Source organism: Anoplopoma fimbria, chromosome 3 (genome assembly GCF_027596085.1).
Source record: "Anoplopoma fimbria isolate UVic2021 breed Golden Eagle Sablefish chromosome 3, Afim_UVic_2022, whole genome shotgun sequence".
Classification (NCBI taxonomy): Eukaryota; Metazoa; Chordata; class Actinopteri; order Perciformes; family Anoplopomatidae; genus Anoplopoma; species Anoplopoma fimbria.
Window position 1 is genome coordinate 9,195,884 of NC_072451.1, and position 19,879 is coordinate 9,215,762.

Here is a 19,879-nt window from a genome sequence, read left to right on the forward strand (position 1 = left end):
AGGAGGTGAGTAAGTGAGGGGGGGGAGGTGCTGTTTGTGGTTGGTTGGGGTTTGACTGGTTGAGGACCTCACCTCGAGGCCCGGTAATGACGGGCCGGTGGTGGTGGTGGTGGTGTGTGAAAGCCGTTCGGGGGAAGAGGAGGAAGAAGAAGAGGAGGAGGCGGAGGAGGCGCCGCTCGGCGGAGGCGCGGCGCCGTAGAAACCAGACTTCTCTGACTTCTTCAGAGCGCCAGTGGGCGACGGCATCCCTGCCAAGAACCATGATGAGGAGGATGAGGAGCGGGTCAGAGGCAGCCTGGTCTGTTTTTATTTTTTTCACATTTTTAATTTTTTTTATGCACCTCCAAAGGTAGAAAGGGGGTGGGGTGAACGGGGGAGGAGAAGGGGTTGGCCTGGGCGAGCGTTGGGACAGTAGGGAGGGAGGGGGACGATAGATCGAGGGGCGGGGCTACAGGGTGTCATAAGGAGTAGCAGGCGTCACAAGGTGTCATAAGGAGGAAAAAGTGCACTGACTTCAGTTTGGTTTATCAATATCACTGTACACTAAACTTGATTTTGATTTATTGTAAAAAACTACCAGAAGATGCAATGACATAAATTTTTTTTATAATAAATGCAATAATCAGAATGCAAAAAAGCCAGGATATAATAAAATAAAACTAACCAAACTAAACTGTTAAAATATTGGAAATTAAAAACACAGTCAAAACTTTTTTGTTTGAAAACTGCCAAAAATAAAGAAGTAAATATTTCCAAAAATATTTCCAAAATATAATGCCATAATAAAGGAAATATGAATATTATCTTTCATGATACAAATTAGGTATAACATAGATAATAAAATAAAATAGATCATAGTTTGATGACCTACAGCAAATAATATAAATATAAAATATTATTAACCTGTCAGTTATTTGACATATTTCAGACTTAAAATATTAGCAACGGGGACCCGGACACTGAGAGACCTGCACACATTGGTGTTTGTGGTGCACCTGGAGGGGGGCGGGGCTTATAGTGATGGAAGGAGGAGAGTGGGGAAGGTGTGTGTGTGTGTGTGTGTGTGTGTGTGTGTGTGTGTGTGTGTGTGTGTGTGTGTGTGTGTGTGTGTGTGTTTGTGAGTGATGAACAGTTGAAGAGGTTTTGTCAGGTGGAAACGAGGCAGAGTCTGCTCAGCACTTTCTCCTTCCTAACCCTTTTTATACCTCCGTCCATCTATCTATCTATCTATCTATCTATCTATCTATCTATCTATCTATCTATCTATCTATCTATCTATCTATCTATCTATCTATCTATCTATCTATCTATCTATCTATCTATCTATCTGTCTGTCCTCCACTTCCTGTTGCTCTTCCTGTAACCTCTTTCACTCTTCCCTCCTCATCCTCTCACTCTTCCCTCCTCATCCTCTCTCACCCTTCCCTCCTCATCCTCTCTCACCCTTCCATCCTCATCCTCTCTCACTCTACCCTCCTCATCTTCTTTCACCCTTCCCTCCTCATCCTCTCTCTCTCACCCATCCATCCTCATCCTCTCTCATCCTTTCATTCCGCGATTTTCTCCTACTTTAAAGTTCTTCCCTTCTCTGCTGTTTCAAATAAGATATCCACTTGTAACACACACACATTCACACACATTTGCAGGTGCACATGGAGTATATATATATATATATATATATAAGAATATACTGTCTTATAGTGTGTGTTGCCAAATATTCAACTAATTATGAATTACACATACATACGTATACCTTTATACACATAAACACACACACACAATATCATGCACAGTGTTAAAGTCCATCCGGAAGACTTTTATTCCTTCACAGAAATCAACAAATAATAAAAAAACAGCCATTATGATGTAATCAGCATGCTGCCAGGTGGGCGGGGTTAGGGTGGAGTGGGGTGATGGGTGCCTCACCGGTGGGTGCCTCGAGACCGAAAAAACAAGGAATGGAGGTGAGGAGACAAGGAAGGACAGAAGGTAAGGTCATGGGAGGTGGACACAGGACAAGAGAGGAGATGAGCAGGGAGGAGGTAGGAAAGAGGATAAAAGGAGGGTGGAGTGGAGGACAATAGAGGAGGAAGGAAGGAAACAAGGTGGGAGAAGAGGAGAAGACGGGGAGGTCAAGATGAGAGGAGAAGGGAGGGAAGGATGAAACTACAACAGGAGGAGGAGACTAGAGAGGAGAGAAGAGGAAAACTTTAAGAAGAGGTTAGAGGAGCGAGGAGAAAGGAAACAAGGTAATTAAAGGAGTGGATGTAGAAGAGAGGAGGAGACAAGAGAGGATAGGAGAAAGAGAAGAAGAGATGGGTAAAGGAAGGTAAGAGGAGAGATCAGAGAAGAGGGGAGGAAAGTGGAGAGGAGGGAAAGAGAAGAAGAAAAGAGGAATGCAATAGAAGAGATGAGGAAAGGAAGAGAGAAGAAGAGGATGAGACAAGAGAGGAGTATAGGAGAATAAATAGAAGAGGAAAGGAAGAGAGGAAGAGAGGAGAAGAGGGAGAGAGAAGAAGAGAGGAGGGAAGGTGGAGAGGAGGAGACAAGAGAGGAGGAGAGGAAGAGAGGGGGAGAGATGGTAAGAAAATGGGGAAGGAGAAATGAAAAGGAGAGCAGACAACAGAGGTGGAAGAGGACAAGAGAAGAGAGGAAGAAAGAAGAGGAAAAGGAAATGGATCCTTAGAAGGAGAGGATGAAGAGATGCAGAAACGGGGAGGAAGAAGAAAAGAGAGTCTAGAAACAATTGTTGGAGGAGAAGGAGAAGGAGGAGGAGCGGAGTCCACCAGACGGAACCAGACACGTCACGACACCCAACGACAAACCAAAAAACCACCAAGGTTTCTAGCCATCAGGAGGAGGTGAGAGGAGGGGGTGGAGGAGGTGGAGGTGACGGTTTCACAGACACGTATAGAGGAAAATAAAAAGGCGTGTTCACAGTCTTTACCTTGTCGGGAGATGAATGAGCTAGCTAGAGAGCCGCGCAGCTTATATCCAGCTTTCCAACGCAAGACGGAGGAAAGAAAGAAAAGGAAGCAACAGAGGAAAGAAAAAAGAGAAGCAGCATGAATATACTGAGAGAGGGGGGGGAGAGAGAGAGAGAGGTGGAGGTAGTACCTCTCTCTCAATTTAGTATTTATATAAGTGTGTGTCCCAGGTCATAGTACACACACATACACACACACACACACACACACATTCCAGGCCTCGTGCTGTATCATGTTTAGATACCTTTAGCCTGTTAGCTGCTAAAACCAGTTTATAAACTGATAAAAAGGATGCCGTAATAACTATATAATGATGCAGATTTGTAAGAAGTCGGACTTAATGCAATGTCAGGTCTGTACGCAATACTACGATAGAAAACTTTTAAAATGCATGTTTACTGAATGGAGTTCGCATCGATCGGCCCTCAGCTATGCTAACCTCGTAGCTGCCCAATCAACGCTCCAAAAAGCGTCATATAGGCGTAAATATGGCAGCGAGGTTTATCAATAATGCCATGGACAGTCTACGGTTTATACAAAAACATTTATACACATTGTCTTTGAACAAATAAGAGCTCTAAAGGCTGACAGACAGCTACAATTTATGTTGCCTTCATTTGCAAAGAATCTCAACAATGCTAGGTTTTGCGACACAGCCTCACAGGAATTTCTCCTCGACTCAATATTTCCAATTACGTGAATTTTGCACATTCGTGGAAGGTTTACATATTGAATATTCCCTGAATTGCAGCCCTAATCCTGCAGTATTCATACTCGCCCATTTGCCAGACTGTCCAGTTAGCACACACCTAGTTTAACACTGTTTGTTACCAGATAACAAGGACACTTATTAAAGTGTCAACTTAAAGGACCAGATGTCATCATTCACGTAACGTGTCCAGAAACAGTTCATAGGCTGTTACTGAGTGGAGGAGATGGGGTCTTTATAAGTCTGCGTGTCTGTAATCACGTATAGAGACACAATCACCAGCACACACACACTCTTTGTACACACAGTACCTCTGAGTCCTTAACACCAATATACACACTCTCTCAGAAACATACAGTATGTTTAAATACTTGCATGTTACCCTCTTCTTCTCTCTCTCTCTCTCTCTCACACACACACACACACACACACACACACACACACACACACACACACACACACACACACACACACACACACACACACTCCCCTCCCCGCTGTTAGCATCACCTTCACACTGTTACATGAAAGCTCCGTTTCCAAAGCGACTTTGGAATCGGCGGGTTAAAGTTGGGATGTGTATGAGGTACATGTGTGTGGTGGAGGTGGAGGCGGAAGGGCCGGAGGGAGGATGGGGGCAGCGCCGGTAAAGAAGGCGCAATTATTTGAGAATGTGATTGCCGTGGCGACGGGGGAAAACCTACCTGGCTCCACATCGTGCCAGCTGCTGGCCTGGCTGCCGCTGCCCGGAGATCGACCCTGACTGGGGTAGTAGGACTCCTCGCCTGGACTGTCAACGTCCTCCTCCATACACTTTATCCTCTTGGCAGAGCTGGACACACACACACACACACACACACACACACACACACACACACACACACACACACACACACACACACACACACACACACACACACACACACACACACAGAGGACAGACAGAGCAGCATTGTTAACCCCTTTATTGTTGGTCCTATTATTCTTCCTTTGGTCAGTGGACATGGTATCATGGAAACTAACAACCTTGTCCAAAATGAAAGGCCTTACAAAAAGGGAAAAATAAATGTTGAAACTCTGGTCTCTGCTACTGATTCTCATTGAGCTCATTTAATTTTATTTGTGGACAGGAAACTCTCAGCAACTCAGACCTTTAATTGACTTTAGTTTGCATAATGTCCTGCTTCCAGCACTGACTTAAGGAAACTAGGTCAGTAAAACCAGTGAAACCTGAACCAGATGCTTTAAAATCATCTTTTAAATAATAAATTATGTATCTTCCAATCATCTTATCCTTAATTGCACCATAATTTACAGAATACTTTGCGTTTCATTTGCATCTGAAATCTATCCATCCACCCATCCATCTATCTAACTACCTAACTTTTTACCTACCAACCTACCTACCAACCAACCTACACGCCTAGCTTCCTACCCACCTACCTACCTAACTTGCTTCAAACCAAACTTCCTACCTAACAATCTACCAACCAACTTAACTTCCTACCTAACAATCTACCAACCAACTTAACTACCTACCTACCTACCTACCTACCTACCTACCTACCTACCTACCTACCTACCTACCTACCTACCTACCTACCTACCAAAATTTCTCCCTATCTACCTACCTACCTACCTACCTCACTTCCTACCTACCAAACTACCTACCTACCTAACTTCCTACCTACCAACCTACCTATCAACGTAACTTCCTATTTACCAACATACCTACCTACCTACCTACCTACCTACCTACTTCCTACCTACCTACCTAACTTCCTACCTACCAACCTACCTATCAACGTAACTTCCTATTTACCAACATACCTACCTACCTACCTACCTACCTACCTACCTACCTACCTACCTACCTACCTACCTACCTACCTACCTACCTCCCTACCTCCCTCCTACCTACCTACCTACCTACCTACCTACCTACCTACCTACCTACCTACCTACCTACCTACCTACCTACCTACCTACCTACCTACCTACCTACCTACCTACCTACCTACCTACCTACCTACCTATCTACCTTCCTACCTCCTTTCCTACCTACCTACCTAAATTTCTTCCTACCTACCTGCCTACCTACCTACCTTCTTACCTACCTACCTACCTACCTACCTACCTACCTGGCTTATGAAGGTGTTTGAACATAGCGAGCAGCAGAAGCTGTGTGTGACTCCGTGTTCTGCATCATTACTGTATGAATGATTGTAAACAGCATCTTAATAAGGTTGAAACACCCCAGAGTGAACACGTCCTTTAATGAGACCTGCTGCACGCTTCAGTTACCTTCACTCTGTTGTTGTTTCAGGCTTTTATGTGTCAGAGCGGAGTGGACTTACATCAGCTACACGGCCGCTCATTAACTCACACACACATGCCAAAGGCCTCTCTTTCACCAGATGGGACTGTTTAACAGGAGGTTAAGACATTTAAGTGTGTTTGTGTGCGTGTATATGTGTGTGTGAGTGTGTGACCTGCATGTACACTATGAGATGTATGAATGAAGAGTCTTTGACATAAGTGTAGACTTAAATATTACCATATGGAACGGCTCCACTGCCTCGCAGCACTGTGTGTGTGTGTGTGTGTGTGTGTGTGTGTGTGTGTGTGTGTGTGTGTGTGTGTGTGTGTGTGTGTGTGTGTGTGGGGGAGGTCTCTGGAGAGATGTGTGGAGTCAGAGAGGAAAGAGAGATAGAGGGAGTGTAAAAAGACAGGAGGACACACACACTTTAATCTGAGTCAGTGGTTCACTGTTATACGTGTGTGTGTGTTTGTGTGTGTTTGTGTGTGTGTGTGTGTGTGTGTGTGTGTGTGTGCATGTGTGTGCGTGTGCGTGCTGCAGGGCAGGTATCGCAGCAGACAGACAGACGACTCTTGCGACCGCATCGATTTAACAGAAGAGGTCAGGGCAAACCCTGCAAGCATGTGTGTGTGTGTGTGTGTAGTAAAGCTTTGTGAAGACTAAACATGAAACTGTATTTCTGAGGACACACAGCTCTTCATCCCGTGTGTGTGTGTTGTACACATGCAGTATATGTACATTAATATGTATGATTTCTGTTTGTTGAGATTCAATCTAATGTGTTTCTTGAACTCCCCATGGAGATGTACTAATACCTCAAAGTGAAAATACTCCACTACGAGTGAAAGCCCTGTAATCAAAACCTTACTTTAGTAAAAATATCTAAGTACTATCAGCACAATGTACTTAAAGTACATAAAGCTAAAGTATTCATAGTGCATTCAAAGTACAATATTTATCTCTGAGATGTAGTGGAGTAAAAGTATAAAGTAATATCAAATGGAAATATTCAAGTAAAGTCCCTAAAATTTGTGCTTAAGTACAGTACTCGAGTAGATGTATTTAGATACATTCCACCACAGCACGTCAGTAAGGAGTTGTGTCTCAGTATGTCCCTGTGTCAGAGGTGTGTCAGAGGTGTGAAGAAGGTTTCAGATATAGTTAATAAGAACTTGAGATCTAGGGCGCGTTTGCGTTTGTACCTGGAGGAGGAGGTGCTCGGCAGCGGTCTCCTCATGGCTCCTGGACTCATGCTGTAGTAAGAAGAGCTGTCCAGGTCGGCCAAGGAGAAATTTGGACCGGTACCGGCTGCGATAGGTGCTGGAAGAAACAGAGAGAGAGAGAAAAAGAGCATTAATACAGACATTTTGAGGTATTTCACATGACCACATTTCATTTTTATAATGTATGATCCCTCCAGTTGTTCAGGGTCTAACCTGGTATCCACCCAGTTGCCCAGGAAACCTCTAAAAGGACCCTGAACTACTCCTTCACTTGGAGCACTGACTCACTCCCAACCCAAAGTAAGGAGGGTCCTTAGAAGAAGCAGTAAGGGTTTTCTCGTGAGCAAAAAATGTCGTGAATATGCGAAATACTTTTGCTTCAAAACTATTCATACCAGCAGCAGTGCAGATTTGCAAGAGTTTTCAATAAAAGGTCTGAATGGACTCGTTCAGGCAGAAGACCGACTACGAAGAACCTACTGACCCAGAGCAACATCTGGCAGCCTGTCTGAGGTAAACTGTTGTACAGCCTGAAGCTACTGTAAGATATTTTATAGATTTTCCTTTTAGCCAAATGCTCTGAGGGAATTTGCGTTCCTTCTGGTAAACAGTTATAAAGTGTATATATGTCTAGGGCTTTTATTGTGAAAGATAAGAACAGAAGGATTGGATCTTGTCTGCGCTGCCTTTGTCAAGGTTGAAAGGAGTAATAAAGTTTGCCGTCTTGGCTCAGACTACAGAGCCTCCGTGTGATGTTGCACACTATAGTGTATGTATTGAACCTGTATGTTACGACCAACGTGATTGGTCGATTCGTGGTGCGAAAGCTCAGAAAAACTGAGTAAAAGTACACTGCTTTTTTCCTGTAATACTCACATTCTGTGTGAATGTAAGTTGGGGTACCAGCCATGGGTACTGTAATTTCCAAAAAAAGAAGAGTGTTATTTGATGCAGATTATAGGCTGTACTTTTAGTCAACAAGCTGTAGAAAGAAAGTTGAAGAATTGCTACATTTAAGTAAAACTAAATACTATGTTTAAGAGAAAATATAACTAAAACGGCCATTGCCAGGAATAAAAAACGAAACATCTAAACAAAACTTTCTTCTTGGTTACTTGGGGACTTTGTAATTCCTGCCTCCCTTTAATCAAAGTTTTCTTGCATAAGTCTTCAAAGAAAACATCTCAACATCATCATTTCCTGAACAAACGACACGGTGAGAAAACAAACAGCCTCCTGTATTTTATTTCCTCCCCACTCTCTGCTGTGTATTAATACCACTCTTAATACGTTAAATATTAGCACGGCGCTCTAACGGTGACATTATGTAACAGTTGTACATGAGATCAGTTAGCGGAAGGACATTAGCATCCATAAACAAAAACAAACTGTGCTCCTCTTCCTCTCGTCTTCCCTTTCCCTCTCTGATCTGTCCATCTTCTGCCATTTACCCTCCTCCGCATATCTCCCTCTCTCTCTCTTCCTCTACTTCTCTCCGGGGAGGGCAGACTTTGCACAAAAGGCCTGTGAGGGCTTTCACTATTAAAGGAGTGAGGGAGCAAGGGGCGAGAGAGTGGGAGAGTGAGGGAGAGATAGAAAGAGAGGGAGAGAGAGAGAGACAGAAAGAGAGTGAGAGAGAGTCGGCCTCTTTGTTGTCAAACGCTTCAATTTGAAAATCCTGCTGAACAAAGGCAGCAATCAGCTTCAAACCCGGACATCCGTCTAGCCCCTCGCCTCGAGCCCCCCTCAACCCCCCTCCATACCTCCTCTTCATCGCTTTATTGACGGAGAGCGTGATGGCGTGATGGGATGAAAGGAGGAGGAGGAGGAGGAGGAGGAGGAGGAGGTGGACTGACAGGACCTGGTGGGTAGTTTTCTGCTGAGCTCAGCAACGTGAACTCGCTCTATCTATCTATCACCCCTCTCTCTCTCTCTGCCCTGCAGAGATAGAACTGGCCTGAGAGAGCACACACACACACACACACACACACACACACACACACACACACACACACACACACACACACACACACACACACACACACACACACACACACACACACACTTGGCCATTTACTTTCCTCAAGGTCTAGCATGGAGTACTTCATGTGCAACTAAGTACATCCAATGTAAATCTACTCAAATGAAGTAACAAGTGCTGTGTGTTCAGCATGTACTGTACATCGGTGTGTGTGACTACTGGTACTGGTACAGGAGAATAAGCTATTAGCAGCTCCATGGATATACTTGGAATGCCATTTAAGTCAGTAATAAAATAATAAATAAAAATAAAAATAAATAAATAAAATTGTATTTAAAATAAGTAAATGAACCAATACACATAATACAAATATAAATATATATTTAAATCTATACATATAATTAGTCAATATAGTTCGATTTGTTTCCCAGCTCTTTTTACTTCCATATGTGATATTCTAATTAATGGGGCGCGGTTAAAGATTCAGACCAAAGCAACAGCACAAGAATTAGCGAGATAGCGCACCCTACGCTAACCGAAAGTCCCTCTGGGGCGCATTTGCTAGCCAGTTCTTGTCTCATTAAGATCTGATGAACAGTAAATTCATCAAATTCAAATCCACATATAGCTTTTTTTTTTTCCAAGCCACCCTATGATGCCCAGGGTGGCAGGGAGGAGCTACTGCTCGTGACCATCAGTCACACTCTGGAGCCATTTACCTACAGGAGGAGAACTCAGAGACTGTATCACAGGTTCATCGCTTGTGACTGTACTTGTACTTGTACCTATACTTGTACTTGTACTTGTACCTGTACCTGAACTTGAAAACCAATGTAGACCCTTGTGTTGTTTTGAATGCAGTGCTATTTCCTTTTATAGTATGTCTGTAACCATCACTGCAGCCTGTAGGGGGCGCTACCAGGACTTTAAAATAGTCTAGTCTTGGTTGATTAATAACTTTACTTATTAATACAGCTCCTCTGTGTGTTTACCTTTCTGTCTTTTGATGCTACAACCTGGCTGTTTGCCAGCAGAAGCTTGGTTTCATCTTAACTGTGTTAATAATGTTTAAAGGTCATTTACTGTATCATCTTATTATTACTTCATATCAGTCAACATTTCTATGTTATAATCTCATAATGAATAAATGATTCACTTATTTTATAACTTTCTTATAGGGCTGTTCCTTTAGATTATTATGGTTTATTGTACATGTATAGCCAGTTGCATCAGTTTTATTAGTAGTATTATTGGCATTATCATTGTGATGTGACATCTTTGTGCCATTTGTGCGGTGGTGCCCATATGGTGCTGGCACACCACCAGGCTTTGTGGGTGTGTGTGTGTGTGTGTGTGTGTGTGTGTGTGTGTGTGTGTGTGTGTGTTGCCAGGGGCGACGGAGGGCAGGAGGAAGGAGGGATGGATGAGTTTGAACCATGCAGGCCTCCAGCTTTATTCATCTTTTCATCCCTGCATCGCTGTGTGTGTGTGTGTGTGTGTGTGTGTGTGTGTGTGTGTGTGTGTGTGTGTGTGTCGGGTGGGAATGCCTCCAGATGAAGGTACTGGAAAGTGCCAAGTGGGTCATCTGCCTTATTATCTCTTTGTGTGTGTGCTTGTGTGTGTGTTCTCTGTAGATGTGTGTGTGTTCAGTGTGTGAGCAGCAGGAGTGTTATGCTATCATATCAACTTAATCCCCAAATCCTTACGTCTAATATCAGCTCCCCTGACACACTGGGAGGGAAGTGTGTGTGTGTGTGTGTGTGTGTGTGTGTGTGTGTGTGTGTGTGTGTGTGTGTGTGTGTGTGTATGAAATCTGTGTCAGTGCCAAGGTGCGTCCTGGCACTCCAGACATGCATCTGTGTGTGTGTGTGTGTGTGTGTGTGTGTGTGTGTGTGTGTGTGTGTGTGTGTGTGTGTGTGTGTGTGTGTGAAGCAGATTGAGCTTGTTACAAGTGTCTATAAACATCAAAGTGGTTCAGAGAAACAGAGAAAGACCTGCAGCTCTCAGTACAGAAAATTAGGACATATATATATATATATATATATATATATATATATATATATATATATATATATATATATATATATATATATTTATACATGAGTATTAACAGTAGGCTATGTATGTATTCTGTTTATATAGAATATATTTGTAGCCCTGGTATTGTTCATTGGATTTTAATTTGACACAAAGGTCACCTGTAGGTCTATTTCTGGTGTTTTTCTATACATTATACCTGGCACTCAGTGTAAACACAGTCCTGCTTTAAACACCTGCTGTATACCTTCAGTTTTACAGTTCAGTTGATTAATACATCACAAAATATTAAAACGGCCCATCCCAGTTTCCTAGAGCCCAAGGGGACCTGATTAAATGTCTTATAAGTGGGCTTTGGTAGTTTGTTAGTTCCAGATCTGCTGCAGTAAAGTACATCCCCCTCTAATGGTCACAGGATAGTGTAAAGGGAGACTGGACAATGGGGTAGAGAAAGAGGGGTATGACAAGCAATAAAAGGCCCACAAAGCTGGAATCTAAACAGGGATGATGCCATTACGTGGCATCGTTTTAACCCTGCGGCTACCAAGGCTCTCCACCCAAGTCCTAAAGTACACTATCAACAAGGGCAACGAGCTGTATTGGTGCCTACATTTGTGGCTCTATGTGAAAAAAATAGACCTTTATTATTTTAGTTTATAACTAGCTCACATTGTTCATGTTTCTAAATAAGGTTTGGTCTTCTGGTAAAAAGAAGTATAGCTGCCATGTGCAGTGTGCTCTGTATTTGAACTGCACATTACACAAAGGGTCGGACAGAAAATATTTACCCCGGGTCCCCAAACTTTGGACCATCCCAACTTTATAAGGACAGAGCTTCCTGTTTTCTACAGGAACTGCAATGTGAGTTTCCTTTAACCGTGACCACGATTTTCCCCTTATTATTGTAAACGGGACGACAAAAGTCCCCTCAACCTTTGACCCAGACTGTGATCTTTCTCTAAACCGAACCAAACCTTAACCTCAGCGGCCCAACAACAGAAATACACATTTTTTTGTGTGTCGTTCTGGATGGCACGAGGTGACTCACGGATTTAGGAAGTGAACGCTTTACAACCGGCGCGTAATTAATGCAGGCTGACAGAGAGGAGAGGAAACAGATGAAGGTAGTTTGAGAGTTACAGAGGAGATTTTGGGGGAACACTAGTAAAAGCAGAGGGTATATGACAGAAAGAGACAGGAGGAGAGAGAGAAAGAGGGGGATAGAGAAGGGGAGGAACGAGGGATGATTGAGGAGAAGACAGAATCCAGTCTGCAGAAATATACTGAACTGACCAATTACATTTAATACACGGCCACTACGCTAACCTATACTCTCTCAACCTCTCCCTCTCTCTCTCTCTCTCCCCCCTCTCTCCCTCTCTCTCTTTGTGTGCTGCTTTAATAGGATATTGATCGACAGAGAGAGATTCGATTGGCCTGCCAGTGAATTGTGTAATGGCTGCACAACGCCAAGGTCACCAGCCGTGAGTGTGTGTGTGTGTGTGTGTGTGTGTGTGTGTGTATGCTGTGTTCAATACCACCTCCTCCAACCCCAAATCCCCCTCCACCCCCGGCCGACCACTTCTCATCTTCTGGTAAGCTATAGGCTTCAGTCACCCCTGCAGACCCCAGTGTGTGTGTGTGTGTGTGTGTGTGTGTGTGTGTGTGTGTGTGTGTGTGTGTGTGTGTGTGTGTGTGTGTGTGTGTTCATTCCCTCTATAAAACACCCAACATGTATAGCATGAGTGTAGCCTGTACAGTATGAGTTACATACACACACATGCATATTCATTCAGTGTTTGTATGTCGATGCAAACTTCAGAGGGAGGCAGCGGCTGGAAGAAGTTCTCCACTTTGTTCCCCTCGTGATGATTTGTAATAACTTTGGTGATTTTGGCATTTTAATGAGTTCTTTGGTTTAAGACCAACTACCCGTAGAACTAATGACATTCACATCAGCCTCAAATGGACTTTGTGTTTACTACTAATTTGTATATGCTAGCATGCTAACACACTGAAAGAAGATGGTAAAAATGGTAAACATTACGCCTGCTGTTAGCATTGTCACTGTGAGCATGTTGATGTTAGCATCCTGTGTCTAAATACAGCCCTGTATATCTATTGGCATGGCTGTAGACTCTTAGTCTGGTTCTGGCACCAAAAACCACAACACCCATGAGCCTCAGCTGCAATTGCTCAGAGGTGTGAATCAGAATTTTAGCATAACACCTATTTAATTCAGCTTTAGCTCGTTTCTGTTTTTCTTTTGCGTCACGCTGAAGCTCATGAGTTATGAGATTTAAACAGGTTTACAGTTCAAGTGTTGCTGAATAAATGATCAGGTCTTTCTGTTGGCTGTGTGAGTGTCTGAGTGTGCTTCCAGACACATATTTCATTGTCTATTTTTATCATTAATTGTTATAAATGAAAAGTGAAGAGTTAATGTTGTTGACTCACACACATGTACACATACACAATCACACACACCATGCAGGTACATTAGCTTTTAACAACCTGGAGTAGCTAGCAGGTTACACACACACACACACACACACACACACACACACACACACACACACACACACACACACACACACACACACACACACACACACACACACACACACACACACACACACACACACACACACACCAGACTCTCCTGCACTCTAATCTATAAGTGATTCTTCCAGAGCCGCATCACTGCAAATCTGCTGACCAACACAATACACACACACACCCACACACACACACTAGAGAAAGGGTGTGTGCATCTGTGAATACATTTGTGTCTGCTTGAATGCGTCTATGTGTGTGTGTGAGTATAACAATATAACCATAAAGTGTGTGTGCGTGTTGCACCAACATGAAACCAGCTCAGCTCTACAGCCAGAGATATTTACTACTTTTTATTTAACTTGTATTATATTAAATTGTGAACTCCTTTTTACACACTGACAGAGTTTGTGGTTGCTGTTATCATTCCCTCTGTTCATACTGGCTGTGAAAAGAAAACATTGGCTCTACAAATGTTTTAAAACTATGAGAGCAGGGGCGTCAATAGACATAGTTTATTGCTTTGGGGCCCGTGGGGTGGGGGGGCTCTCCAACAATGAGATGGACAGAGAACAGGCTCTTGCTAGTGATTCAGATTGCCACCTCAGATATATGCCTGTGTTCAAAAAACTGTAGCCTTATATTATGAAAAGTGGCCCAAAGGGCAAACCCATATCTTTCAAACTAAAAGCGGAACAAGTAACTAGCGCCAGTGATTAGCCTGCACCGGGGCCCGTCCTGACTACCTTACACCACTGTATCATAGTCACACTAAAAGAGTGAAAAGAAACATAAATGTTCAGGACATTCACTATAAATCTACTGCTCAGTATGTAGTAATACTGAGTGAAGACTACAGGAGGACCATGAAGTACAAGTACTGTAGAGTAATCTAATTCAAAACTGCTGCTCCCGTTAGACTTTTAAAACGCACCTCAGGCTAAGAGTCTTATAACTGTTCTTTGGTTAATGTTTAAGGTGCTTAAATGTTATTGCTCAGTACAGACACCCATCTGTCTTGATTGTAGTCCGAAAAACCTCTTGTAGAGAGCAGATTGAGGACTGAAGGCAAGAAGAAATTAATGTGACTTCCAGGTTTGGTTCCAGAATTGAGGAAACCTCATTCAAAATCCCATTGACATTTTTACCAACTTTAACAGCGAAATATCCAGCCTTGGAACTCATCAGTATGTTGCGTGGCTCACTTAATATGTTACAAAAAGTTGATCTAAGATCCAATAACTCTGTTTATTTAATATTTCAGTTTTTAGCAACCTTTAACAAACACCATTTCCCATAAATCCCCAGACCAGTCCAAATGGCAGGACAGAGAGGATTAAAAGCTGTAAATGTTTTTAGACAATAAATATTACAAAAAAGGATAAAGAAACCAAATTAAGATGTTGTAAGAAACTGCTGGTATATTTTCATGGGAATTGTAGTTTTTTATGTGCTCACAAACTAATTGTTGTTTAAATTAATTAAAAACACAAAGGTTCACACCAGTGCTGTAGTGGAGCTGATTTATCTGAGAACAATATGTGAATGTTATGTAAAAGCAGTATCATGGGTAATCATTTCATCTGTGTTTGAACATTTTCATATAGTTTTGTGGGCAAAATTCATCATTTTGTGAATTAACTAGAGCTGTCAAATGATTGCATTGGAGTGGAAGTAGAAAGTAGCATGGAAAGAAAATACGCCAGTAAAGTACAAGCAAAGAGTATCAATAAATGTTCTACAGTACCTTAAGTTTAAACGCCACTGCAGACCTACGCAGAGCACCAGGAACACACACACACACACACACACACACACACACACACACACACACACACACACACACACACACACACACACACACACACACACACACACACAAACCTATGGCAGGATGTGTGTGTGATTAAGTGACTATGTGAGATTTTGCATGCGCAGTGGCGTGCATCTGATCAGGCAGGGATCAGTGTGTGTGTGTGTGTGTGTGTGTGATCGATGGCTCTTTGATCAGGGGTCTCTGTGTGTGCTGACAGGCACTTTACATCGGCCTATTGTTAGCGGTGGGCGATCGACAGTCTCATATAGATCCCACTGCGCTCTCTGTCACTCTCTCTCTCTCTCTCTCTCCTGCATGTCGGCACTTTTAAAGGTCACGTTCGTCCCTCGTTCGCTCTCTCTCTCTCTCCTGTCCTTTCTGTCTATCGCACGTCCATCTCGCCCCCCCCTCTGTCTCCAACACTCTGCAGTCTCTTGATCGCCCCTCCCATATTTCCTCTTAATTAAATTAGTTCAAAAAGAGAGACTGCTCACAGCTGAGTGAAGGCAATCAAAATGTGTGGAATATTAAAATAATAAAAAAAATAATGTTTAAGTGTTATTTTACAGCATGATGTGGTATATTATCAAAACTGTTGAAAAGTTTAGGGTTGAAAACTTTGGAATCAGGTGATAAAGAAAACATAGTTATTAATATTTTAATCCATTTCTAGATCCCCCCTAAATGTTCCCGCATGACTGATAAACATTTTATTGTTTTTGTGTTCCTACGTCTTTAGTGACGTGTTCACTTTACAGCGGGAAAATATAACATCTCTGTACTGTACTCTTTCCAGAGTATTCTTCATGGCTATGTGTGTGTGTTTTCTTTTTGTGTGTGTTCATTAAGCTGAGCAGCGTCTGGTTCAGTCTGGAGGAATTACATTAGATCCTCTATCGATGACAGATCTGCAATCCAATCACTGCTCTGCCTCGCTCCATCAGAGAGAGAGAGAGAGAGAGAGAGAGAGAAAGAGATAGAGTGAGAGAGAGAGAGAGAGAGAGAGAGAGGGGAGGAACTTACTCTGAGAGACTCGTACGAGTTCGGCCACCGTGAAGACGCCGGGCGTCACGAAGCTGTCCTGAAAACCCAGATGACCTGAGAGAGAGAGAGAGAGAGAGGGTTCATTATTACATTAAATTATTATATTGATGACATTATCAGAATATTGACTGTAAAACTGACTAAACGTTGATTTATTTTTAAATGAATAGAAGTAGTAAAGGAAAAAACTGTGGATGTAGTACCACTAGTAACAGTCTCAGTACCAGTAGTTGTATTAGTATTAGTACAAGAAGTAGAAGTAGTATTGGCAGGTAGTAGTAGTACCAGTAGAAAGTTGAGATTGTGGCAGTAGCATTAGTAGTAGTTACAATGATTGTTGTAGATTCAAAAGCACCGGTAACACTAGTAGCATATGAGTTGTATTAATAGTAGTAAAGCAGTCGTAATGGTAGTCGTAGTATTAACAGTAGCAGTAGCATTAATTGTAGTAGTAGCATTAAAAATAGTTGTAGTAGAAACAGTAGCGATATACTTAAGACTAGTAGTACAGTAATAATAGTTGTAGTATTAACAATAGCATTACAATGATTTGTAGTAGTACAGTAATAATAGTTGTAGATACAGTAGCAGTAGTCATAATAGTTGTATTGTCAGCTTTAACAGTAGTATCCTATCATTAGAATAAATAGTAATAATAAAAGCACTAGTAGAAGTAGTATTAGAAGCAGTAGTAGCCTATGAGTAGCATTAACGGTAGAAGTAGCAGTAGTAATAGTCCTACTGGTAGCAGTAAAATTAATAGTTGTAGTATCAGTGTTAACAGTAGTAGTATCCGATATAATTGGTGGTAGCAGTATAAGTAGGTAGCAGTTTTAGCAGCAGTAGTAGCTGGAAAATAAATAGTAGTACTATCAGTAGTAACTGCAGTACCAGTACTAAAAAGAGCACCAGTGCCAGCAGATGCAGTAGTAGTAGTAGTAGTATTAATCATAGTATTAATGATAGTGCTTTCATTGGTAATAGTAACAGTAGTAGTAGTAGTAGTATAAATAGCAGTAGAAGCAGTAGTAGTAGTGCTGTCAGTGGTAATAGTAGTGGTAGTAGTAGCAGTAGTAGTGGCAGTAGTGGTAGTAGTAGCAGCAGCAGGATCAGTAGTAGTATAGATGAGAAGTGGAAGCTTCTGTTGCCCAACAAGGATAATTACTACCAGCTGGAAGTATTTCTTTGTATGTGTGTGTGTACTGACAAGTAGCTGGACCTCAGGGTCAAGGTCTAACACACACACAAACCAGAGAGGATATCCTCCACACACACACACACACACACACACACACACACACACACACACACACACACACACACACACACACACACACACACACACACTCACATACTCACACACAAACACACACACATACACACACACACATAGTATACTGACATCCATCAACACCCACAGACAAAAAAAATCTGTTACACACACTTCCCTGATCCAGCTTGTGTGTGTGAGTGTGTGTGAAAGGGAGATAAAACCACAGCCTCACTTTGTCTGACCACCAGGGTCAAACACGGGTCACCCTGAGTGTGTGAGTGTGTGTGTGTGTGTGTGTGAGTATATACAGCGCAATTTGTATAAGAGCGTACGTAGGTGTGTGTCCCCGGTGTACGTGTCTGTGTGTCTGTGTGTAAATGAGGTCTTACCGTTCTCTGGCTGCTCCTTGATATCTGATTCGCTGGCCTGGTTGGGGCTTTCTGATTGGCCGGTTTCTGGAGGAGAAAAACAGATGAAGACTGATGAGGAGGAGTCCAACTTCAACATACTAAGAACACACACAAACACACAAACAGGAGCTCACAACGGTGCTGCCTCCTGATTGGATTGTAAGTTCACTGACAGCTGGGAGTTTTTAACACCGACAAGAAAACACTCTTATTTAAGACATTATTAAATTAATTTATTGTTGAAACATGGACAGGTTGACTTATGATGTGTAGTTACATGGAGACACGTTTTCTGTTTTATTATTTTTATTCATATGTTCTGTCCTGGTTGATGTTTTTTTCAGTTTTCTTATGGTGACCTGAACATCAAATCATGTGGATGGATTTTAAAAATTTTCAAGACATAAACTTGAGTGAAACCCTGAGCAGCTCCATCACACATTAATACCAATGAGGTGTGTGTATGTGTGTGTGCATATGGAGCTGGATACCACAACACTTGGGTTTCACCTCTCACACACACACACGAACACGCAGACACACACACACACACACACACACACACACACACACACACACACACACACACACACACACACACACACACACACACACACACACACACACACCAGACTGCCTGGCAGAATCTACCTGCTGCAGCAGACAGGTGAGTGTTCATCCACACTCTTTACTGAAGTGCAACATCAGCACCACAGAGTCAGCAGGAGCCCTGAATTCAAAATTAACTTTAGTGAAAGTATAAAGCGGTAAAAAAAAGTACTGGAAACAAGTAGCAGAAGTAAAAGTACCCCTTATATTACCTTTTATTCTAATAAAATACAAAACTGTAATCAGGAAAATGTACTTAAAGTAATAAAAATATGTATATCTATTATTAATCATTTGTATTCATATATTTATTAATATTAATTCATAATTAAGAAATTCTATACATATAGTGTTAGAAATATATTGTAAAATTATGAATATTATTGAGGTTTGGTCCGCCATTTATTAATGAACTTATTAAATAATAACAATCATATTAAATCATATATATACTGTATATATATATATAAACAAATCTATATATATAAGATATATATACATTTGATATTTTTATTATAAAAAACAACCAATATTCTGTTAATTGACTTACTGATTAATTGACTAATCTTTTTTGGCCGTACGTGGTTTATTTACAACTAAACATATTCTTTAAGCACTTTGTATGTTGTGTGTAAGAATCTTAATTTGTAAATTATCTAAAGCCGTCAGATAAATGGAGTGGAAAGAAAGTCGAAAGAAAGAAAGACTGAAGTAAAGTACGAGCGACATAAATTTATACTTAAGAACGGTACTTGAGAAAATGTTTTTAGTTGAAGACAACGAGACAAACTGACGGACAGAAAGACAGACGGGACCGAAACCAAAGCTGTCACTCTGCTCGTCACCCTGCAGAGGATTATGGGACGTGTTCAACATTATTTAACAGAGAAACTCTTTGGTGTTTTCTGAACGCA

At 41.9% G+C, this 19,879-nt stretch overlaps 1 protein-coding gene across 1 annotated transcript in view; it reads right to left on the reverse strand.

Annotated features, from left to right (window-relative positions):
- nfia (nuclear factor I/A) overlaps window positions 1–19,879 on the reverse strand; it is a 166,544-nt gene that overhangs the window by 12,136 nt on the left and 134,529 nt on the right. Inside the window, 6 exon segments of the mRNA XM_054626830.1 lie at window positions 68–135; window positions 138–248; window positions 4,401–4,528; window positions 7,219–7,336; window positions 16,653–16,727; window positions 18,336–18,401. Of these exon segments, the coding sequence (XP_054482805.1) occupies window positions 68–135; window positions 138–248; window positions 4,401–4,528; window positions 7,219–7,336; window positions 16,653–16,727; window positions 18,336–18,401 (566 nt within the window).